Source organism: Hypanus sabinus, chromosome 7, assembly GCF_030144855.1.
Source record: "Hypanus sabinus isolate sHypSab1 chromosome 7, sHypSab1.hap1, whole genome shotgun sequence".
NCBI lineage: Eukaryota > Metazoa > Chordata > Chondrichthyes > Myliobatiformes > Dasyatidae > Hypanus > Hypanus sabinus.
Window position 1 is genome coordinate 172,284,487 of NC_082712.1, and position 25,789 is coordinate 172,310,275.

The 25,789-nt window shown below is 40.5% G+C and overlaps 1 protein-coding gene across 2 annotated transcripts in view; it reads right to left on the reverse strand.

The window, feature by feature from the left end:
- Positions 1-283: 283 nt before the first annotated feature.
- elp4 (elongator acetyltransferase complex subunit 4) overlaps positions 284-25,789 on the reverse strand; it is a 222,454-nt gene continuing 196,948 nt past the window's right edge. For both annotated transcript variants that reach the window (XM_059976123.1, XM_059976122.1), the window contains one exon: positions 284-506. In XM_059976123.1, the coding sequence (XP_059832106.1) occupies positions 409-506 (98 nt within the window). In that variant the 3' untranslated portion in view covers positions 284-408. The remainder of the gene's footprint in view (positions 507-25,789) is intronic.

Genomic DNA, 25,789 nt, shown 5'->3' on the forward strand with positions numbered 1-25,789 from the left:
AGGAAATTATACTTAATAAAATTCTTCACTGATTTTGAAATGGTCCATGAACCCATGATACTATCTCACTACTTCTGCTCTCTTTTTTATTTAATTTTTTAATATATAGATTTCTTATTGTAATTTATAGCATATTTTATGTATGGTACTGTAATATTGCTGCAAAACACCAAATTCCACTACATATGTCAGTGATAATAAACCTGATTCTGATATGATCAACTCATTATCACTGAGGGTGTGGGCTTAATGTAGAAGATGTTCTTATTAATTAAACAGACAATAATATTTATTGCTTTATTTATACACCAATGATCCACAATAACACTTTACATCTGATGAGAATACAGAGCGAAATGGTTAAACAAAAGTCACTAGAAGTCCAGGTGCTTCTTGCCTCTGGCTGCATCACCACATCCTGAGCTCAGCAGTTTGGCTGATTCTGCCACATTCGGTTTGCTTGATCGGCTCACTGTGTCTGACAAGTCTGGAGGCAAATGCAGCCTCTGTTAAAGGAAGGGAAGGAAGAGGCAGACCATTTAGAATATATTATTTCTTTTCTTCAAAAAAAAACTCATAAATAAATAGAAATTACAGAGGAAAATCAACAAGTATTTCATTTATTTTGCGGAAAGATAATTTCGAACAACAAAATCAACGAGGCTTTTTAACTAAAAAATAATTTGCAGTTCCACAGTAACACACAGAAAATGCTGGAGGAACTCAGCAGGTCAAGCAGTGTCTATGGAGAGAAATAACATTCGGTGTTTCAGACTGAAATCCTTCTTCAGGATTGGAAAGGAAAGGGGATGGAGCCAGTTCCACACTGCTTAGGATGTTCCAATGTTTACAATCACTGTAATTTTCAAATATGGTCATCATTTTAATGTAGAAAATGTATCAGCCAATTTGACACACATTAAGTTTACACAACATCATGACAGTCAGCTGGGGGGGGGGGGCGGGCTGAGTCACAAGTACAGACAACATAGACTAGTACTGTAGTCCCTGGAATGTTGGAGATTGAGGGATGACCTGACAACGGTGTATAAAATCACGAGGGGCAAAGATAGGGTGAAAGCACACATTAATTTTCTCAGAAAGGGGTTACTGAAAACAAAATGGGATAGTTTAAGATCAAAGATGGGAGATTTAAAAGGGATATCTGGGGATGTTTTATCACGTAAAGCGCATAGTTGAAATGAGCTGCCAGAAATAATGGTTGGGGCAAGCCGATGTGTGACATTCAAAATACAAAGTAAATTTTATTATTAAAATACATATTTGTCACTGTATACAACCCTGAGATTTGCTTTCTTGAAGGATATGCAGTAAAGCCAAAAAACACAACAGAATCAATGAAAGACTGCACCCAATAGGATGGACAAACAACCAAAGTGAAAAAGTCAATAAACTGTGCAAATACAAAAGAAAAAAATATAAAAAAGCAATAAAATATTGAGAACATGAGATGAAGAGTCCTTGAAAGTGAGCCCATAGCTTGTGGGATCAGTTCAGTGATGTAGCAAGTGAAGTTATCCCCTCTGGTTCAGGAGACCGATGCTTGAGGGATAATAACTGTTCCTGAACCTGTCGGTGAGGCTCCTGTACTTCCTTTCTGATGGCAGCAGCATGGAGGGGTGGCGGCGGTCTTTGATGATGGATGCTGCTTTCCTTCATCAGCAATCTGTGTAGATGTACTCAATCTTGGGGAGGGCTTTACCTGTGATGGACTGGACCATATCCACTACTTACCATGGGATTTTCCATTCAAGAGCATTGGTGCTTCCATAACAGGGTTTAAAAGCCATCAAGTTAAGTATAAGGATCGGAGAGGATCAGAGGGCTATGGGCTATACGAAAGGGATGGATAATAGAGACAGGAAAATTGTTTCTACTGGTAAGAGAGATTAGATGTAGAGGTCATTGCCTCAAAATTTGGGGAACCAGATTTAGGATGGAGATAAGGAAAAGCTGCTTTTCTCAAACAGTAGTGAATCTGTGGAATTCTCTGCTCAGGATGCAGTTAATATTAAACATATTACATCATTAAATCTATTTAAGACACAATTAGATAGGTTTTTGAGTAGCATGGGAATTAAGGGTTATAGGCAGGGAGGTGGTGCTGAGTCCATGTCCAGAACAGCCATGATATTTACTGAATGGCAAAGCAGACACGATGGACCAGATGGGTGACCCCTACTTGTATTTCTTATGTCCTTATGTAAACATGAGCAGATGGGAACAGCTCTTTCGGCATCACAGTCAGCATGGATGAGTTGGGCCGAATGGTCTGTTTCCATGCTGTATGACTTTATGACACTATGTGTGACTCCCAGCAAACTATAGTTCTCTTCATATAATATTTGCATTTGTCTGAGAGCAGAAAGGACCATCCAACAATGTGACAGTCAGCTGAGGTCATACATTCAAGCTTCTGGAAGAGGATGTGGATTTGCAATCTAGTTTGAGTGGTGAATCTGCCGTCAACTGAGTCATAGAGACAGCTGCAGAATATTTTCTGCAATGAGTTTCCTTCGGCTTAGTATGCCCTAAATTAATCAATCATGGTACCACAAACACTTTAAACCCAATTCCCAAAAACAAGTTCAAGAACTTTATGCTTTGTAATACAATATGCAGCAAACCAAATTGCTTCATATTTATAAGACTCACGCAACTGAATCCCCTGTGCATCCCAGCAGAGTGGAGCAGCCAATAACTGAGTGGTAGGCAGTGGATTGAAGGGGAGGACACATAAGGTGGTAATACAAGTTGATGATAGCACCTACCACAATATAGCTTTCAATGCACCATTTTCCTCTACACCACTGTTGACAAAGTTTTCAATAACACTTAATCCATTTCTGGACATCTACTCTTATCTCCTCTCCTTCCATTAAAGGTAATGATAATTTTTGAAGATTAACTTTATTTGTCAGCTGTACATCGAAGTGTACCGTGAAATGCATCCCTTGGTGGCAGTCTGTGAGTGTCAACATGCTCCTGCCACCACCGCAGCATGCCCACAGCTTACTAACCCTAACCCGTACAGCATTAGAATGTGGGTGGAAATGGGAGCACCCGGAGGACGGTCACAGAGAGAACATATAAACTCCTTACAAACAGCAGTGAGAAATGAATCCCAATCTTATAGCTGATGCTATAAAGCGTTAGGCTAACCACTACGCCACCATGCCACAGTATGACCTATTGTAATCCATCAACCATCCCACATTCAAAGTATGTTATTTCTGCTCTATCCAGGCTAATGCCACCACCACTACCCCACACTACCTCTCCCAATGGAACTCCTCCATCTATGATTCCTCACAATGCATTCTGTGGACACAGTGTTGTCTTCTCTACACTGGAGGAACTAAATGCAGTTTGGGTGGTGGCTTTTCATGAACTCCATTCAGCCTTCAAAAGTGATTGTCAGGTTCATCTCTTTGCTTGTGGACTCAAAGAAACTTGAAGAACACCACCTCATCTTATTACTCAGCAGGTATCATTAACATTTGTGCTATTAAAGCTCTCTTGGTCTCCACTTGATCAAATATACTCCTTACTCTCTCCACTAAACATTCCCTGCTTTATCCCTGTAACCTTTGATGCCCTTATTAATCAAGTATCTATCAACTTCCTCTTTAAATATACCTGATGACAGCCTTCACAGCTGTCTATAGCAACAAATTCCATAATTTCAGATTTCAAACTCCGCAATATTTATTTACTTATTTGCAGAACAGACTGGTTCAGCCCAACAGACTACATTGTCCAGCAACCGACCTATTTAACCCTAGCCCAATCGTAGGAACATTTTCAATGACCAACCAGAATGTCTTTGAGGTGTTGGAGGAAACCAGAACACCCAGAGGAAGCCCATGCGATTCACAGTGAAAACATAGAAACTCTTCATAGATAGCACCGGAATTGAACCGTGAACTCTGAAGTACCCCAAGCTGTAAAGAGCGATGCGCTAACCACAATGCTACCAGCTCTGCTTTATTGTTGCATGAACGTTAACTATTTTCAGTATTTTCACCTATGTTTAAGTTAGTTATCTTTTCATAGTTATCAATATGTAAATTAATTGCTTTTGCATCCAGATGATGTGAAGGATATGCTACAACCTGGCTTCATGTGGTATCAAACAGGTATTCAAGAATGCTTAATGTCATTTCCAGTACACAAGTGTAAAGGAGAACAAAATAATTGTTACTTCGGATTCGATGCGGCACAAAAACCCACAAAAACATAAAGAACACAATACTAAAAAAACATGAAAGTATAAATACGTATGATAGCTGATATACATAGATTGTACATCCATAAGATGTACAATCTATATATAAGGTGACTGACAGAAAGGGATAAAGTAGTGGTGGTTGGGTGTGGAGGGTGGGTTAGTGGGTGCAGGTGCTGATCAGCCTTACTGCTTGGAGAAAGTAACTGTTTTTGAGCAATTCCACTTGAGTATAAAGTGTTTATCTATCACGTTCAAAGAAACCACACATCGAGACAAGCAGCCATTTGTTTGTTGTTTGTTGCCGGGCTTTTTCACTTTTGCAAGGTGTGCATTTTATAACTACTTTATAATTTCTGTCAAGAAACAAGTTTACTAACAACTGAATGCAATAGTAAAAAGTATTACAAGCATTAAGAACGGTTTGTTGACCTGATCAGGTTTGAACCCTCTGGCACTAGTAGACAATTATGCCACAATACTCTCATTCTAAAGCCCGAACAGGTCTGTAATTAGTGGGTGAATCCAATGAATATACTTGATCTTTCTGAGCTTCCTCTAAGCAACACAAATGGAGGAATGCTAGTCCCTGAACATAGATTTTTATCTCAAGCTCAATAAAAGCAGAGTCACATCCTTATCATCCAAATTCCAAGCATTTTCTGTTTACAAAAAACAGGAGGACAGCTACTTGACAAGTGGGTATCTTCAAGATCACTTGACCTCCAGCCTCTGGGCATAAGCCAAAATATATTACTTGACCTTCTTGGTGTGACAGGACTTCACACAGCACAAACCTATCAATTACATCACCATGTCTCAATATCAGCTTATGGTTGTGACATAATACCCCCAATTTCTAATATGTAGTAAACTAAAGTCCAGTATTGCAGTTGGTCAGCATACTTGTTCAAATCACAGTTCAGCTCAAATTACAGCATTCACTCTAGGAGCCTGTGGTCCGTACATGTCTTATACATACACCTTCTGTTGCTGAAGATCAAAATAAAACAAGGTTCTCAACTTCCACCTATACATGTGCAATAAAATAATTGAGATATGAGTATTGATCTTGGATCAACTAGTGAATCTGATTAGTGGCTTTTATACTTGGCTATAATAGGATGACATCTATTGAATGGAGGGATAAGGAGAAATCAGACTAAGATATCCTGACTATGTAGTTGTTTATGACTAAATAATCAGCTTAAAATAAGAGGTTATGGTGGAAATCTGCAATCACAGACTAAATGACACAGCCCTAAAGGGTGTACAAAGATCTGGTTGAATAAGTACATATCTTTTTTTTCAAGTGGTTGGTCATAAACTAGAGCAAAGTGCTGGAGGAACTCAGCAAGTCAGGTAGCATTAATAGAGGGGAATAAATAATTGATGTTTTGGGCCAAGACTCATCATCAGGACTGGAAAGGGAGAGGGAAGAAACCAGAATAAGAAGGCGGGGAAAGCAAAGTGAGACCAGGTAAGGGAGGAAGTTGGATGGGTGGCAGACAGGGGGATGAAGTAAGAAGCTGGGAGGTGATAGGTGGAAAAGGTGAAGAGCTGAAGAAGAAGGAATCTGAGAAGAGTACAGGGACCTTAGGAGAAAGGGAAGGAGGAAGGGCAACAGGGGGAGGTGATGGGCAGATGAGGTGAAGAGAAGAGGTAAGAAAGCATCCAAAATGGCAAATTGAAAAACAGAGAAGGGGAAGAGGGAAGAATTACAGAAAGTTAGAGTGATCAATATTCATGCCAACAGATTGGAGGCTACCCAGAAGAGCATGATGTGTTGATCCTCCAGCCTGAGAATGGCCTCAGGAGGGCATTAACAATATGGGATCCTGAGATTCAGAATAAAAAAAAATACAAAAGACAGAGGTTATGTTGAATCTATATAAAACATCAGTTCGGTGTCCTATACTGGATACCATATTCCTGGATGGATGCGTGGAGCCTGGAAAGGTGTGGAAACGATTCACCGGATTGATTAAAGATAAAGGTTAAAGACTAATTTAATTTGGCATTGAAACATACAGTGAAATGCATTGTTGTGACAGTGTGCAACAGAGTCTGAGATGTGCCGGGGCAGCCTGCAAGTGCCACCGTGCTTCCAGTGCCAACATAGTATGCCCACAACTTACCAACCCTTATATCTCTTTTGGAATGTGGGAGGTCATGGGGAAAACATACAAACTCCTGACAGACAGCGGTGAGAATTGAACCCTGATATAGTATTAATGGTAAGACTCTTGGCAGCGTGGAGGATCAGAGGGATCTTGGGGTCCGAGTCCATAGGACTCTCAAGGCTGCTGCGCAAGTTGACTCTGTGGTTAAGAAAGCATATGGTGCACTGGCCTTCATCAATCGTGGGATTAAGTTTAGGAGCCGAGAGGTAATGTTGCAGCTATATAGGACCCTGGTCAGACGTTACTTGGAGTACTGTGCTCAGTTCTGGTCGCCTCACTACAGGAACAATGTGGAAACCATAGAAAGGGTGCAGAGGAGATTTACAAGGATGTTGCCTGGATTGGGGAGCATGCCTTATGAGAATAGGTTGAGTGAACTCGGCCTTTTCTCCTTGGAGCAACGGAGGATGAGAGGTGGCCTGAAAGAGGTGTATAAGATGATGAGAGGCATTGATTGTGTGGATAGTCAGAGGCTTGTTCCCAGGGCTGAAATGGCTAGCACAAGAGGGTACAGTTTTAAGGCGCTTGGAAGTAGGTACAAAGGAGATATCGGGGTAAGTTTTTTATGCAGAGTGGTGACTGCGTGGAATGGGCTGCTGGTGATGGTGGTGGAGGCGGATACGATAGGGTCTTTTAAGAGACTCCTAAATAGGTATATGGAGCTCAGAAAAATAGAGGGCTAAGGGTATCCCTAGGTAATTTCTAAGGTAAGGACATGTTCAGCACAGCTTTGCAGGCTGAATGGCCTGTATTGTGCTGTAGGTTTTCTATGTTTCTATCTTATAGCTGGTGCTGTAAAGCATATGCTAACCACCTTGCTACTGTGCTGCCCAGGGTCCATATTTTCAGCTGTGAGATGAGATTGGAAAAGAAGGAACCATTCTGTTTGTAGTAAAATCAATCATGACTGATTTAGATAGGGCTAATCCAAGTGAAGTTATTCATATTAGTGAATGCTTCAAGGGTTTAAAAGGGTTATTATAAGAGCAGTGAATTGAAGGCTCTGGGCTTGTACTCACTTGAACTTAGAAGAATGAGGGGTAGATCTCATTGAAACTTATCAAATGTTGAAAGGTCTGGATAGAGTGGATGTCAAACGGATATTTCCTATAGTAGTGTCTAGGACTCAGAATAGATGCACATCCATTTGGAGCAGAGATGAGGAGGAATTTCTTTAGCCAGAGGGTGGTGAATCTGTGAAATTCATTGCCACAGGTGGCTGAGAAGGCCAGGTCACTTGGTGCATTTGAGGCGAAAGTTGATAGGTTCCTGATGAGTCTGGGCATGAAAGGTTATGGGGAGAAGGCAGGAGGATGGGATTGAGAGGGTTAATAAGTCAGCCATGATTCAAATGGCCTAAATCTACTCCTATGTCTTATGGTTAGGGGCACTGTTTCAGAACTGTGCCCGGAGGATATCAGAGACATTAGAAAGAGAGATCTTTTATGCATTGAGTCATGACAATGTCATAAGAGACTCTGCAGATGCTGATAACTTGAGCAACACACACAAAATACTGGAGGAACTCAGCGGTCAGACAGCATCTATGGAGGAGAATAATCAGTAGATGTTTTGGGCTGAGACCCTTCATTAAGACTGAAAAGGAAAGGGGTAGAAGCCAGAATAAGAAGGTGGGAGGAGGTGAAGAAGTCCACGCTAGCACATGATAGGTGAGACCTGGCAAGGTGAGGTGGAAGGTTCCTCTCATTCTCCCCTTTCTCCCATAGTCCACTCTCCTCTCCTATCAGATTCTTCCTTCTTCAATTCTTTACCTTTTCCACCTATCACCTGCTAGCTTATACTCATCCCCTCCCCCATCTTCTTATTCTGGCTTCTTCCCCTTCCTTTCCAATCCTGGGCTGAAGGGTCTTAGCCTGAACTGTCAACTTTTCTTCTTCTTCATAGATCGTAAATGCTGCCTGACATGAGTTCCTCATGTGTGTGTTCTATCTAACTAATTCAACTGAATTTTTTGGTTGAGTAACTGATTGTGTCAATGAAGATAGTTATATTGATATAGTCTAAAAAGGCTTTTATCAAGGTCCTAATTTAGAAACTGATCTGAAAGGTAAGATCCCATGGAATCTTGGGAAATTTGGTAAACTGATTCCCAAAACAGCCATCTGATAGGAGTCAGCAGACGATGTGGAGGGTTGTTTTAGCAACTGGAAGGCTGGGACCAATGGTATATTGCAGGTTTTAGTGCTGGGATCCTTATAATGTTACTCAGTTGGACATGGGTGCAGGAGGCGTACTTGTATGTTCACAGATAAAATGAAATTTGGTGCTGTTGTTGACTGAGAAGAGTAGTCTTCACCTGCAGAATGATATTGCTTTGTTGGTACCATGAGCAGGGTAATGGAAGACAGCATTTAATACTGAAAATATGACATGATGCATTTTAGATGGACCAGTAGGACTTAGAAACTGACAATGAATGATTAGATGCTAGTAGGTTTCCCTTGGGATCAATAAAGTATGTCTGTCTGTCTGGTAGTAAGGAACACACCCCATTCTGTCATGGGTAAAGCCTTCCCCACCATTCAGCACATCTCAGTTAGAACACTGTCGCAGGAAAGTAGCAGCAATCGTCAAGGACCCCACGATCCAGGCCATGCCTCTTCTTGCTGTTGTCATGAGGAAGAAGGTAAAGGAGCCTCAGGTCTCACACCACCAGGTTCAGGAACAGTTATTATGCCTCAATCATCAAGTTCGTAAACCAAAGGGGATACTTTACTTGCCCCTACAACTTATGGACTCACTTCCAAGGACTCTTCATCATATGTTCTCAATATTTACTGCTTATTTATTATTATTATTGTTATTATTATCTTTTTGTGTTACTACAGTTTGTTGTCTTTTGCACATTGGTTGTTTGTCATCTTTCACTTTTTTGGTGTGGTCTTTTATTGATTCTATTTTATTTCTTTGTACAGTGAATGCCCACAAGAAACTTACTCTCAGGGTTGTATATGGTGATATATAAAGTGCCTATAAAAAGTATTCAACCACCACCACTCCCCCTTGGAAATTTTCACCTTTTATTGTTTTACAACATTAAATCATTGTGGATTTAATTTGGCTTTTTTTGATACCGAACAACAGAAAAACTTCTTTGTGTCAAAATGAAAACAGATTTCTACAAAGTGATCTAAATTAATTACAAATATAAAACACAAAATAATTGATTGCATAAGTATTCACCTCCTTCAAGTCAGTATTTAGTAGATGTGCCTTTGGCTGCAATTACAGCCTTGAGTCTGTGTTGGTAAGTCTCTATCAGCTTTGCATACCTGGACACTACAATTTTTCCCCACTCTTCTTTACAAGTTCTGTCAAATTGCATGGGGATCATAAGTGAAGAGCCTTTTTCAAATCCAGCCATGAATTCTCAACTGGATTGAGGTCTGGACTCTGACTTGGCCACTCCATGACATTAACTGTTTTAAAGCCATTCCTGTGTAGCTTTGACTTTATGCTTGGGGGCATTGCCTTGCTGGAAAACAAACTTCTCAAGTCACAGTTCTCTTGCAGACTGCATTAGGTTTTCCTCCAGGATTCCCCTGTATTTTGCTGCATTCAGTTTACCCTCTACTTTCACAAGCCTTCCAGGGCCTGCTGCAGTGAAGCATCCCCTGAGCATGATGCAGCTACCACCATGCTTCACGGTGTGCTTTTGATGATGTGTGGTGTTTGGCTTATGCCAAACATAGTGTTTAGTCTGATGGCCTAAAAGCTCAATTTTGGATTCATCAGGACCTGATTCCAGCTGACTTCAGAGTCTCCCACATGCCTTGGCAAACTCTGGCCGAGATTTCATGTGAGTTATTTTCAACAGTGGTTTTCCATTTGCCACTCTCCCATAAAGCTGTGACTGGTGAAACACCCAGGCAACAGTTGTTGCGTGCGCAGTGTCTCCCATCTCAGCCACAGAAGCTTGCAACTCTTCCAGAGTTGTCAGAGGTCTCTTGGTGGCCTTTCTCACTAGTTCCCTTCTTGCACAGTCACTCAGTTTTTGTTCTAGGCAGATTTACAGCTGAGCCATATTCTTTCCATTTCTTGATGATTGACTTAACTGTACTCCAAGGGATATTCAGTGACTTGGAAATTTTCCTGTATTCATTTTCTGATGTGCTTCTTGCAGAGTTGCTAGGAGTGTTCTTTCGTCTTCATGGCGTAGGTTTTGCCAGAATACTGGCTCACCAGCATTGCACCTCCAGATTCAGGAGTATTTTTACTACAATCAATTGAAACATCTTGACTGCACACGGTGACCTCTATTTTAACTAATTATGCAACTTCTAAAACCAATTGGCTGCACCAGTGATGATTTGTTATGAATACTTATGCAATCAATTATTTTGTGTGTTATATTTTTAATTAACTTAGATCACATTGTAGAGATCTGTTTTCACTTTGACACAAAAGAGTCTTTTTTCTGTTGATTGGTGTCAAAAAGCTAAATTAAATTCACTGTGATTCAATGTTGTGAAACAATAAAACATGAAAACTTCCAAGGGGCATAGGTGAATACCCTTTATTGGCACTGTATGTATATTTATAATAAATTTACTTGGAACTTTGATCTTGGTGAATATGTTCAAGGGTTTCTAAAGGTAGCAGCACAGGTAAATAACATGATTAAGAAGGCATATGGGATTTTTACCCTTTTTAATTGAGGCACAGAGTTTAAGAGGAAGGAGGTTACGCACAACTACATAAAACATTAGACCAAAGCTGGAGTACTGTGTGTAGTTCTACTTGCTACACTATATGAAAGATACATGATTGCAGTGAAGAGGTTGCAAAGGACATTCATCAGGCTCTTGCCTGGAATGGAGACAAATAAACTATGCCCTCTTACCTCTTTTCACCTATCACCTCCCCCGGGTCCCCTCCTTCCCTTTCTTAAATGGTCCACTCTCCTCTTCTATCAGATTCCTTCCTCTCCAGCTGTTTATCTTTCCTACCCACCTGGCTTTACCCATTACATAAAATCTTTTTATTCCAGCACCTACCGCCTTCCTTTCCAGTCCTGAAGAAGCCTGAAACATTAACTGTTTGTCCATTTTCATAGATGCTGCCTGACCTGCTGAGTTCCTCCAGCATTTTGAGTGTGTCACTCTGGATTTCCAGCATCTGCAGAATTTCTCATGTTTATGGGTAAACTGTTTTCCTCGGAGCAGAGATGACTGACAGGACTCCTCGCCACACGCACAAAATGCTGGAGGAATTCGGCAGGCTGGGCAGCATCTATGGAAAAAGGTACAGTCGGTGTTTCTGGCTGAGACCCTTCATCAGGACTGGAGAAAACAAGAGTGAACTCCCAGTGGCCACTCACTTTAATTCCACTTCCCATTCCAACATGTCAGTCCATGCCCCCTCTATTGTTGCAATGAGGCCACACTTAGGGTGGAGGAGCAAAACCTTATATTGGTCTGGATAGCCTCCAACCTGATGGCATGAACATCGATTTCTTGAACTTCTTGTAATGTCCCCCACCCCTCTTCACTATTCCCATTTTCTCCCCTCACGTTATTTTCTTACCTGTCCATCACCTTCCTCTGATGCTTCTCCCCTTTTTTCTTTCTTCCATGGCTTTCTGTCTTCTCCTGTCAGACTCCCACTTCTTCAACCCTGCATCTCTTTCACCTATCAACTTACCACCTCTTTAATTTGCTCCTGTCCCCCTCCTGGCTACACTACCATTTTGTGATTCTTTGCCCTTCCACCCACCTTCTTACTCTGACTCTACATCTTTTTTTCTCCAGTCCTGATGAAGGGTCTCGGCCCGAAACTTTGACTGTATTCTTTTCCTTAAATTGTGCCTTGCTTGCTGAGTTCCTCCAGCATTTTGTGTGTGTTGCTTGGATTTCCAGAATCTGCAGACTTTCCCTTGTTTGTGACAGGTCTCCTTATTGAGATGAACATAACGATGAGGGACTGAATTAGGGTAAACACCGATAAAGTTTTCCCATTATCTGAGGTGTTGCTAAACAAATAGTAAAAGTTTAAGAGAAGGAGTAAAGGTTTCAAAGGGGATTTGAAGAAGAGTTTTTGTTACACCCAGAGTGTGGTTGAAATCTGGAGGGCAGGGTGCTGAAGGCACATTCACTCACACCACTTAGTGTCTAGATGAGCTCTCAAAATGCTAAAGTGTGTTGGGAAATAGGATAAAATAGGAAATATAGATAGGTTCTTGATGGACAAGTAGGCTGAAAAGCAATCTGATATTATAACACAGCTCATGTTTAGAATGTATGACCTGTGCCACATCACAGCCCCTTAGACATCATACTGCTGGCTGTGTGATCCAGTCTATAGACCGTCTTCTGAGAAATCACCACATTGTGCTAAAGACTATGTAAACCAGGTGACAAATCATAAAACCTTTATGATTTTGCTTGTGAAGAATGCTGATCTCCAGAAATTGCTTTAATTCCAGAACCTAATATGTAAAGGCGAGCAGCATCTTGGCTTATTTAGAAAATCAGTCAAGCGTAATACCTGAACTTGTAACCCTTCCACAACGTCAATATTCCCTGGCTTCAAGTTACATGTTAGTAATCACTAAAATAAAGCTGAAGTAGGATTGTTCCTAATACAATTCAAATTACAAGAGAATTAGGTGATGAATGATGTTAAGTAGCTTCAAAATTCAGTTTTAATTATTGTTCTGTACTATTTCTGGACATGTATTGTTCCCGGTAGATACCACTGTAAAGTTTGTAATATTAACAAGAACTTATTTCAAATAAGCATGCTGCTTTGATCCTGCTATCCAGATACACAAAGTTGTACATATTTAATTATCAGTATAACTTCAGCTTAGATAGATAACCGCTTGTTATTAGCTCTCAACCATCAGGATAGTGAACCGGTGTGGATAACTTCACTCACCACAAGACAGAACTATTACCATAGCCACTTTCAAGGATCCTACAACTCACGTTCTCTCTCTTTCTTTCTTACTTACTATTTTTATTTGTCTTTTTTGTATTTGCAGTTTGTCTTCTTTTGCACATTGATTGTCAGTCTTTGTGTATAGTTTTCCATTGATTCTATTGTATTTCTTTGTTCTACAGTGAATGCCTGCAGGAAAATGAATCTCAGGGTTGTATATGGCGATATATATGTACTGGTAATATCAAGCTAAATGACAAACTTTACATCAAACTAAATGACAAACAGCAACCCAACGATCCACACCCACAGTATTTGGGAGCCACACTAGATCAAAATCTCTCATACAAGATCCACCTTCAAAATGTTGCAAAGAAACTAAAATCCAGAATGGCCATGATCAGGAAGATAGCAGGAACAAAATGGGGTGCAAACCAGAGTGTCCTATGAACCTTTTGCCTAGCACTATGTTTCTCAGTGCCCGAATATTGTTTACCCACCTGGGAGAGAAGTGCTCACACAAACATCATCAATACACAGTTCCATACTTCTATGAGAATAATCTCAGGAGTCCTAAACTCCACACCTGTCCAATGGCTTCCAAAAATGTATGGAATAGCACCCCCGGAGATCTGTAGAAGAGTAGCTTCAGTAAAATTCTACAAGCGTATCCAAAATATGCCCAACAACATTCCATTTGGTAAACTCATTAAAAATGCTCTTCCAACTTCCTGACACAAATCCCAAAAACCTTCCTACAACTTAAAATCGTGCCAGTACTGGCATAACAACATGCTTCCCCCCATCCTGGCAGAGATCTGACTGACAACCCCACTCGCTCCTCCTGGGCTCTACTACAGCTACCGGAAAAAACTGGACAGCCACAAGTAGACTTAGAAGTTGACATGCCAAAACAGCACTAACTACACTGATGGGATGCCTGACAAATCCCAGCTTGCCCCTGTGGTGCCCCAACCCAGAACATCTTCCACCTGGTCCAAACATGCTCTTTCACCAAGACCCAAGATGGTTTTGTCACAGTCCATCGATACAGCCACAAGCTAGAGGAGTGGCTTGGCAAAAACCAATTAGAGGTGTGAAGAGAACACCTGCCATATGAAACAACAAAACTTTGATAATAAATTTACTTTAACTTTGAACAATGCCAGCTTTGACACAATTGGTAGTTTTGGCTTTATGCCAGAATGTTGACTTTTTACTCCTAAAGATTTGAACACAAAATTCCAGACAGGCATTTCAATACAGCACTCAGGCTTTGCAGTGCTGCTGAATGTGTTGCATTTTGAATGAGCCCTTAACCCAATGCCCCATCTGCCCCCCTGCCAATTGGCTAGCTCTCCAATTTATTGCCTAATAATTACTACTTGGTTAACTTTAAGAAAGTACTAGTGGGAGCTTGCTGGCCGCAGACCTGTTCCTCCTCAACATATTTTCAATAGTGACTGCACTGCAGAAGTACACTGGTGGCACAGATGGCAAAATGTATCAGCAATCGGAAGACTGGAGTTCAACTCACGCTGCTGTCTGTAAGGAGTGAGTACGTTCTCTCCATAACTGCATGGACTCCACATTCGAAATTGACAGATGGGCTAGAATTTCTAAGTTGTGGGCATGCTATGTTGGCGCTGAAAGCACGGTGACTCTTGTGAGCGGCGCCCAGCACACCCTCGGATTGTGTTGATTGTCAGTACAAACGTGTTTTGATGTGACAGAGTTAATTTTTAAAAAATGATATTTAGCCTGCTGTAAAACAACGTGGGATAATGCAGGTGCCATAGAGATGGACTCCGTCCATTTGGAAACACAATGAGCACATCTTCAATGCATAACAATGCTAAGAGAAATGCAAATGGCAGCATCAACCACCATACATCATGGCCTTTTGTGGCTTCACTTATGCTTTTGACTATGTTAATTCAGAGAAATTACGCAGCATCATTCTCAAATGTGGCTGTCTGTTGAATTATTTCTTCATCCTTTTATCTGCTGTACAGTGATATACAAACCATGGTCTAACCTGGTAGGTGTACAAAAGCTCAAATCTCAATGTAGACTGATGTCAAGCAAGCCTGTAAGAATAGGGAGCTCAATATAATAAAAACTGAAAAATGCTCAAAATACTCAGCAGGCCAGGCCACAGCTGTGGGAAAAGGAACAGAGCTAATGTATCAGATTTCCAATACCTGCAGTTCTCTATTCATTGGGGGAGCTAAAACGGACGACCAGGCCAATATTTATCCTTCATTCTGGTAATAAATGCACTGCTGTTTGTGTGAGATTGCTGTGTACGACTGGTTACTACAGTCAAGACTGATCGCACTTCAAAATCAGTTCACTGGCTGTAGATTGCTTTGGAATATATTGAGGCATTGGAAGGCACAATTTAAATGAAGGATTTTTTTCTTTTGTATGTAGATAAATACACAAAAATACATATTTCACCCAGTTAATTATTGACTCACATTAAATTAAACATATGGAAATGTTTATGTGCACATTTTCTTATTGCTATTTGCAAATATTGTCATACTTATGTATTCTATAAAAAGTTTGGTATCCAGGGTTTATAACATTATGACCCAGTCCTGATGAAGGGTCTTGGCCTGAAACATCAACTGTTTATTCCTCTGCATAGATGCTACCTGACCTGCTGAGTACCTCCAGTATTTTGTGTGTGTTGCTCCAGATTTCCAGCATCAGCAAAATCTCTTGTGTTTATGGCCTAGATGAATCCAGTTTTAATAGTTGCAGGTGTCTTTTTCCCATAGCTTACATGGCAATGAGATATTGTAAACTTCTTAAATATTAAACTCTAGCAGGAGTTAATTTGTTAATTAAGAACCAAGCCTAGAATGTCAACATCTTTTAAAAAACAATATGCCTTTTGCTTCTGTGTACAAAATCCTATTGTAATTGCAGTCTTATGATTCAAAGATTCAGGATTTAAGATTGTTCAATGTCATTTACAGCACACAAGTGTAAAGGAGAATGAAATAATTGTTACTCTGGATCTGGTGCAGCACAATAAAATATAATAAGATAAACAACACAATCAAAAATGCACAATAAATATAAATATATAAGATAACTTATATACATAGATTGATTGTATGCCCATAAAATTACACTAGGTGCATGAGTGCCTGTACATAAGGTGACTCTGACAGGAAATGATAAAGTAGTGATAGTTGGTGTGGAGGAGTGGATTATTGGGTGGAGGTGTTGATCAGCCTTACTGCTTGGGGTAAGTAACTGTTTTTGAGTCTGGTGGCTCTGGTGTAGATGCTGTGTAACATCTTCCCTGATGGGAATGGGACAAACAGTCCATGAGTAGGGTGGGTAGGATCCTGCATGATGTTACTTGCCCTTTTCCAGATTTCAGATTGTATACTGTATACTTTCTCTGACATTAAACTGTAGCATTGAACATTTCTGTATATATGTATTTGATGGTGGGTAGGCTGGGGCTGGTGATGCACTATGATGCACTTAATTGCATTAAGTTTTTCATTCTTATAGATTGCAATAAAATGGGCCGAGGGGAGGAACTATCACGCAGCATTTCATAAGGAAATGTCAAAGTTCTCTCCCTCAAGGTGGAGCGATTTAAGAAAGAAATACTGCAAATTTCAGTGGAAGAGCAGGTCTGACTCTTGAGCTGAATGTCGCACTTTCTGCTTCAATGGTCTGAACAGCAACTGTTCAGAAGATAAACTAATCTGACTTCTACCCAAACAATTGGTTAAGAATGGGGAGGAGGAACAAAATCGCATGAATGCTTGCCCAATCCAACTTGCCAAAAGGCACTTCATCCTTTTAGATGCACTAAAACCTTTTAAAAGTTGGATTGAGGTGGGTAGCATGTGGTTGAGCCTCACAGTGCCAGTGACCTGCATTCAAGCCTGACACCAGATACTGTGTATATATGAGGGGTGATTGATAAGTTCATGGCTTAAGGTTGAAGGGATCAATTTTTAAAAAACCCAGCACGTTTATTTTTCAACATAGTCCCCTCCTACATTTATACACTTAGTCCAGCTGTCATGGAACATACGGATCTTGGACCCCCAGGAAGTGTCCACAGATGGGCGATTGATAAGTTTGTGGCTTAAGGTAGAAGGAGATACAGCTCTCGTTTCATGCACATGCAGTTCAACTCTTTGAGTGATTACTCAGAAAGTTTGAAGTTAACAACTCATCTCCTTCTACCCTAGGCCACGAACTTATCAATCACCCCTGATGAGTTACTAACTTCAAACTTTCTGCATAATCACTCAAAGAGTTGCATGTGCATGTAACGAGACACTTTCTGGAAGTCCAAGATCCATATGGTCCACAACCACTGGACTAAGTGTGTAAATGTAGGAGGGAACTATGTTGAAAAATAAATGTGCGACGTTTTCTAAAATTGACTCCTTCTACCTTAGGCTACGAACTTATCAATCCCCCCTCGTAAAGTTTGCATATTCTGCCTGAGATCACATTGGTTTCCACCAGGAGTTCATTTTCCCCACACATTCCAAAGATGTGCATGTTGATAGGTTAAATGACAGCTGAGGGGTAGATCTGAGTATGTTGATAGAAAGCTTGAGTTCTGGATGAGATTAACAGAGAGATCCAATGACCAAGAAGGCAGTTCTGCAACACTTTATAGAGACGAAAGGACATGATAAGGCAGAGAAGTCACATTCGTCTACTGCAACCAAGAAAGACCCCAGTTTGTGATGACTACTTGTACCACTGGTCCCGAACTTTCAAGTCGAGAGAGTGGAACTGCCTCAGTGCATTGGCCTTCCCATTTTAAAAAATCTCCCGCACAAGTCTCCTGTCATCGTTGGGTACGAAGGACAAAAGAGGTAGTTTGTTCTGTGAACTTGGTGGGCTGAAGGGCTTGCTTCTGTTTTGTATCACTATGATTGTATGAGTAGAACAGCTTTCATAACCTGTTCTACTAATTTATAACACACATTCTCAGATTAGAGTTTCGTAGACTAGTTGGTTGAGTATTCAAATATTTATTGCATTCGCAGTGAGGAAGCAGTTGCAATATCAGCTAAAAGGCGGCAAAAGTGAAATCACAAAAAGGATGCATCTAGCTTTTTACTTAGAATAGCAAAATAAGCTGGTATTGTTTGAGTTGTATCAAATCATATGTTCATCAATTATCCACATCCTCTCAAATGTCTGTATCATTTATCTACTTAGATCACAAAATCACATGAATTTAATAGATGAATATTTAAGTTCAACTGGTGCAATTAATTCAGTTTGGAATTGGAATCGGTTTATTATTGTCACATGTACCGAGATACAGTGGAAAAGCTTGTCTTGCATACTGTTCATACAGATCAGATTGATTGAGGTACACAGCACAATGAGGTAGACCAAAGTAAAACAACGGAATGCAGACTAAATTGTAACAGCTACAGAGGAAGTGCAGCGCAGATGAACAATAAGGTATAAGATCACAATGAGGTAGATTGTAAGGTCAAGAGTCCATCTTAACAGACTAGGGAATTGTTTAATAGACTTACAGAAGCAAGGCAGAAGCTGTTCTTGAGCCTGGTGGTACATGTTTTCAGCTTTTTGTATTTTTTGTCTAATGGAAAAGGGGCAAAAGAGAATGTTTGGATGAGTGGGGTCTTTACTGAGGCAGCAAAGTGTAAAGAAGGGAGGCTGGTTTCAGTGATGTGCTAAGCTGTGTCTACATAATCTGCTGTTTTTTGCAGCCACAGGCAGTCCAGTTGCCATATGAAGTTGTTATGCATTCAGGTAGGATGTTTTCTATGGTGCATCGATAAAAATTAGTAAAGGTTAACATGGACATGACAAACTTCTTTAGCCTTCTGAGAAAGTAGAGGCATGTTGAGCTTTCTCGGCTATGGCATCTAAGGGCTTGGGCCAGGACAGTTCCTAGGAACTTGAAGCTTTCAACCTCAACATTGTTGATGTAAACAGAAGCATGTGTATGACCCCTTCCTGACATCAACGACCACTTGTTAGTTTTGCTGACACTGAGGGAAAGGTTGGTGTCATAACACCATGTCACTAGACTCTCTATCTCTTTACTGTACTCCGACTCATAATTGTTTGCGTCACGACCCAGTACAGTGATATGATCTGCAAATTTGTAGAAGGAGTTAGAGCAGAACCTGACTGTGCAGTACAAAGAGTAGAATAAGGGGCACAATCATATGGAGCACCGGTGTTGAGAGTAACTGTGGTAGGGGTGTTGCTCTTGGAATGATATATCTCAGTCTTGAGCAACATTCTTGTGTTCACATATTTCCAAATGTGCAAGTTTTTCGTGAAACACTGAAAGCTGAAATGGTTACAAAGGCTATTAAGAACAAATGATAATATGCCTGGATTAAAATCACCCACAACTGTAGCCTCCTTTCACATATCTATGGTTGAGACTTCCACCTTCTTGGCAATGACTTTCTTAGAAAGTAGAATGAATTATTTTGCTGTACAGATGAAATACTATGACATGCTCCAAATAACACAGAAGAAAAAATATTGCTTGAAGGATTCAACTCCACGAGCAACAGTGAGACATTACTTCAGGCAGTGATATCAGAGAGCCAGAGCCTCTGGGGCCAAATATAAAACCACTACGGTGATAATATACTGTCTGGTCTTGAATTTGTCAGAGAAAAGCTGAACAGTTGGTTCTCTCTGCTTATAGCTATTGATTTACGTTTGTTCATACAGATAACTATAGTTTAGATGTATCAGTCATTGGCAAAAGCAGAAAGCAATACTGTAGAAGAGGATCACCACTTCAACATGGAAATATAAAGGAACACCAACAGGATGTATGGTGGTGGCACTGCAACATAGGAGTTAGCATACCAAAGTGCAGAGTGCTTTGCAGTGCAGAGATCAAGTTCAATTCCCACCATTGTCTGTAAGGAGTTTGCATGTTCTCTCTGTGACCACGTGGGTTTCCTCCCGGGTGTTTTGGTTTCCTCCTTCATTTAAAATATGTACAGTTTGGAGCTAGTAAGTTATGGGCATGCTATGTTAGCGTCAGAAGCATTACAACCTGGGCTGCCCCAGCACATATTCAGTCTGTGTTGGGTGTTGACACAAACGATGCATTTCACTGTATGTTAAATGAAGCTAATCGCTGGGTAAAAAGGAGAGCAAATTTTATCTTTAATACATGCTGTTAACAAAGAGCAGCAAGATGTTCTCTAAGCATAACTGCAACATGCTGCACTTATTTTTCCATTGTTTCTATATGGTATATTTCTATTAGTTGCACTGAAGTACAGCTAACATCTTTTCTCTCATTATAAGGACTCTGATTTAGCAGTATATGAATTTTCCAATGAGCGTTTGCTGTTCTAAGACAGCAGGCCAATGTTAGAACAGCAACGACAGATAACACAATAGAGTAGCAGTTAGTGCGATGCCATTACAGCTTGGGGTGCTCTGGAGCTCGGAGTGCAACTCTGGTGCCGTTCTGTAAGGAGTCTCTGTATGTTCTCCACATGGAATGCATGGGTTTTCCAGGGTGCTCCAGTTTCCTCCCACAGACCAAAGACATACTGGGTAGGTTAATGACCTTTGTAAATTGCCCTGTGAATAGGTTAGGGTTAAATTGAGTTTGTTGGTAGTTGCAGGGGTGGCATGGCTCAAAGGGCCTACTCTGTGCTGCATCACTAACCAACTAAATAGACAAACAAACAAACAAACAAATTAAACAATAACACAATAACAGAAAAAAATCTAAGTTGATTATGACTTAGTGCTTCATTGGTGTGCTGTCTCAATTTAGAAACCTTTGACAGAGAAAGTAGTGCATGAGTTAAAATCTAATCCATTGTTTATACATACTATAAGCTATCAAGAATCTGGTCTTACTGTTGTACTTGTGAAAAATAAAAATAACACACTATGCAATGACGAATTTAAAAGAAAAAATTACTGATTCCTCGTAGTCATTCACCTCTATTTGGAAGGTCAGAAGCCCAAATGTACTTAGCAATATTCTGTTGTGCAGGTCAAAGGACATCGGACTATGTTTGAGTTTTAGCGATGAGTGAATAAAAAAAACCCAAACAGCCCTTTAGCAGTCTATCTAATTTAAATGTTTTCAGCAGGGTTGAATTTAACCAGAGGTAACAGGAAGACAGTAAAGCAGTGTAAACCACTGCAGAAAATGCACATAAATGGTGCTTTCAGCTTTAATACATTGGACTGAAATGGTGAAGCCCCATATTTTTTGACAGGATGTCTACAATAAGACTCCCAAGCTTCTTGCTGGCAAACTGAACTTTAGCAAGGCAGAGAAGTGAGAGCAAATAGGACTTTTATTATGTTTAAACAGCACTGTTGCATTAACACTTTATGCACATAATGTGAAAATCAGAGGTCATTTAGAAAATATGAAACTGCACAAGCACTTTCCCTTGAAAAATAAATCAAAGTTGGTAAGATATTTCTTCTATTTAAATTTTAACTAGTTTGAAGAAAAATCTTTAGTAATAAGCATCAAGCATGTACAAACTCTGAACTCAGAATCTGTTGTGGAAAAGATGCAGCATAAGAGATTTTGAATAGAGAATGCAAGGAAATCTTGATCATCTTAATGACTCAAAAATAACTGGAAAACAATAATAAGCTCACAGCATCTACAGACTGGAAAATGGACCATTGGCCCACTTGCCCAGTGGTCACCCACATACCTTCTCTGAGGATCATCACCTTGTTCTGGTGAAGAGGCCTGTGAGTTCCGAGAACCCGAGAGCATTGCTGTCTGGAGATTTCTCCTGGTAGGTTCCAGACAAAGGGCGATTCAACTAAGCCCTCCACAGTAGAGCTGATGGAAGACGTTGACACACCACAACAGCAATGATGTGTCCCCTTGCACTCCATACAACTGGACCCTGAACCCGATCTATCATTGACCATGTGGTGGCTGTCCTAGCATCAGCATCCCCAAGTTAAACAAAGTCATATACAGGCTTTCTCCATTAAGGCAATAACCTTATGGGAACATCATACTCAAATTAAGTGATTGTACTACCAATAAGTGGATTATAAGTCAGTTATGGCTAGAAGACAGCACAAATTGCAATCCCACGGAGTCATAGGAGGATCAGAAAAGAGTTAAGGGACTTACTTTTACTTAATAGTGGGGTTTGACACTGCTTAAAAGGGCAATGGAAGTAGAAATACTCAACACATTCAAAAAGTAGTTGATTATATTCAGATTTATTTATCACATGTACATCAAAACACACAGTGTAATGTGTTGTTTGCGTGAAAAACCAACACACACAAAGATGTGCTGGAGACAGCTCGAAAGTGTTACGACACATTCCAGTACTAGTATTTGAAGATTAAGCATTTAAAGAGTTTGACCTCAAGAATGGAGGAAGAGATGGTAATGGGGAGTATATTAGTTTCATGTTTGACTGGTAAAGAACAAATGACCTCCACATAAATTAACAGTTCTATGAAATTCTTCTTTCTAGCTTGTTTGGTTGATTGGTAGAGCACAGAAAGAAGCCCTTTTGATCTACCTTGCCCACACCAACCATAAACACAAGAAATTCTGCAGATGCTGGAAATCCTGATGAAGGTCTTGGCTGTTTATTCCTCTCCATTGATCCTACCTGACCTACTGAGTTCCTCCACAATTTTGAGAGTTGCCATGCCCACCATGATGTCCATCTAGGCTAACTCCATTTGCCTATTATACTCGTATTCCTCTATGCCTTTCCTATACCATTCCAAATGCCTTTTAAATGCTGTAATTGTAATTGTATCTGCCTCCATCACCTTCTCTGGCAGCTTGTTCCAGGTATTCATTACTATCTCTGTGGAAATACCCATCCCTCAGATCTCCTTTAAATTTCTCACCTCTCACCTCAAAGCTACACCCTCTAGTTCCAGATTCCATTGCCCAGGAAAATAAATTTTGTCTAAACTATGCCCCCTAATAATTATATAAACCTTTAAAAAGTTGCCACTCGGGTCAAGGATTACATCTGCAGCTTACTACCACCCAAACTGGAGACCCTACAATTCGCCTACTGACACAACTGATCGACAGATAAAGCAATAGCCACTGCTCTACATACCATTCTTACACATTAGGAGAAGAAGGATGCTTATGTGAGAATGCTGTTCTTGGACTACAGTTCAGCATTCAAAACCATAGTTACATCCAGGCTTGACAAGAAGCTCAGAGACCTCAGCCTTGACCCTGCTTTGTGTAGCTGGATCCTGGACTTACTGTCAGGTAGCCAACAGGTTGTAAGAGTGGGCTCCCTCACCTCCAACCCTCTGACTCTCCATATAGGAGCCCCTCAGGGCTGCGTTCTGAGTCCCCTCCTTTACTCCCTGTATACCCATGACTGAATCGCCACCCATAGCTCCAATCTGCCAATTAAATTTGCTGATGACACTAATAAATGGCCTTATCTCAAATAATAATGAGGTGGCCTACAGGAAAGAAGTCATCTCTGGACACAGTGGTATCAAGAAAACAACCTCTCCTTCAATGTTGCAAAAACAAAGGAACTGGTTGTGGATTACAGGAGGAATGGAGATGGGCTGACCCCTACTGACATCAATGGATCTGGGTTTGGAGAGGAGAAATAGCTTCAGGTTCCTTGGTATCCACATCACTGAGGACCTCACGAGGTCTGTACACACCAGCTGTGTGGTGAAAAAGGCACAACAGGGCCTCTTTCACCTCAGACGATTGAGTAAGTTTGGTATGGGCCCCCAAAACCTAAGAACTTTCTACAGGGGCACAACTGAGAACATCTTGACTGGCTGCATCACTGCCTGTTATAGGAACTGTACCTTCCTGAATTGGAGGACTCTGCAAAGAATGCTGTGGACAGCCCAGCGCAACTGCAGTTGTGCACTTCCTATGATTCTGGACATTTACAAGGACAGCTGTGTGAAAAGGGCCTGTAGGATCACTGGGGACCCAAGTCAGCCCAACCACCATCTATCTATTCCAGCTGCTACCATCAGAAGGCTTCTGGCCTGCAAAAGTGTTACCACAGCATGAAAGCCAGGACCAACAGGCTCTGGGACAGCTTCTTCCACCAGGCCATCAGACTGATGAACTCATGCTGATTTGAGTGTACTCTATATTACATTGACTGTTCTATTTGTTATAAATTATTATAAATTACTATGATTGCACATGGCACATTTAGATGGAGACGTAACACAAAAATTTTTACTCCTCAAGTATGAGAAGGATGTAAGAAATAAAGTCAATTCAATTCATACAGTATGTTTCAATGCGAATAAAGCCAGCCAATCCAATCGCTCCTTATAACTACAGAATCAAATGTTAAAAGTACATTTATTATCAAAATATGTCTACTATATACAACCTCAGGATTCACCTCCTCTGCACTCTCTCTATTGCTACCATATCCTTCCTGTAGAGTGGCAACCAGAACTGCACACAATATTCCAAGTGCGATCTAATTGATGTTTCATGCAGCTGCAACACGACCTCTTCATTGGTCAGGTAATTGTTTGCTGCATGAAGACAGAATGAGGGTGGAGATGATGCCCACATCAGAGAAATTAGGTTTCACAGAAATGAGTGAGGGAATGGGATTGACAAGATTACACTAGGTACAGGGATAGACTCTACGGGCTAAATGGCCTTTCTTTAAGTCATAAAGAAATAGAAATTCAACATGACCTTACAATGGTTTCTAAAGAAACTTTGTGAATACTGTAGAATTCTCTATTTCTGCATAAATATGACCTAAATGTGATCAGATCTTCACATAAGTCCTAAAACTAGATAAAGAGAACCCAATTAAATAAATTAACAGAAAAAACATTATACTTGTTCATTTATTTATTGAGAAAAATGATCCAATATTCCATGCATTAGTTAGAAAAAGTATGTTAACTTCTGGGGTAAATGCCTTCTACAAAAGCTATTTGGAGTCAGGTGTTCCAATCAATGAGATGAGATTGGAGCTGTGGGTTATAGAGGTGCCCTGCCCTATAAAAAACTCACAAAGTCAGGTTACTGACAGAGCCTGCTCTTCTCAAGAAAGATCTCTTTATGCCCACCATGTTTTGATCAAAACAACTTTCAGAGGACCTTAGAAGAACTGTAGAGATGCACCAAGCTGGAAAGGCCTATGAAAGCATTTCTAAAGACCCCAGTGTTCATCAGTCCACAGTAAGAGAAATTTTCTACAAAAGGAAGAAACTCAGTACTGTTACTACAGTCCCTAGGTGTGGGCATCCTGCAAAGATCACACCAAGAGCTCAACTTGCAATGCTGAAGGAGATGAAAAGAACACAACTGTAACAGCAAAAGACCTGCACAAATCCCTAGAATTTGCTAAAGTCTCTGATCACGTGTCCACTATAAGAAAAACACTGAGCAAGAATGGTGTTCACGGTAAGACACCACAGA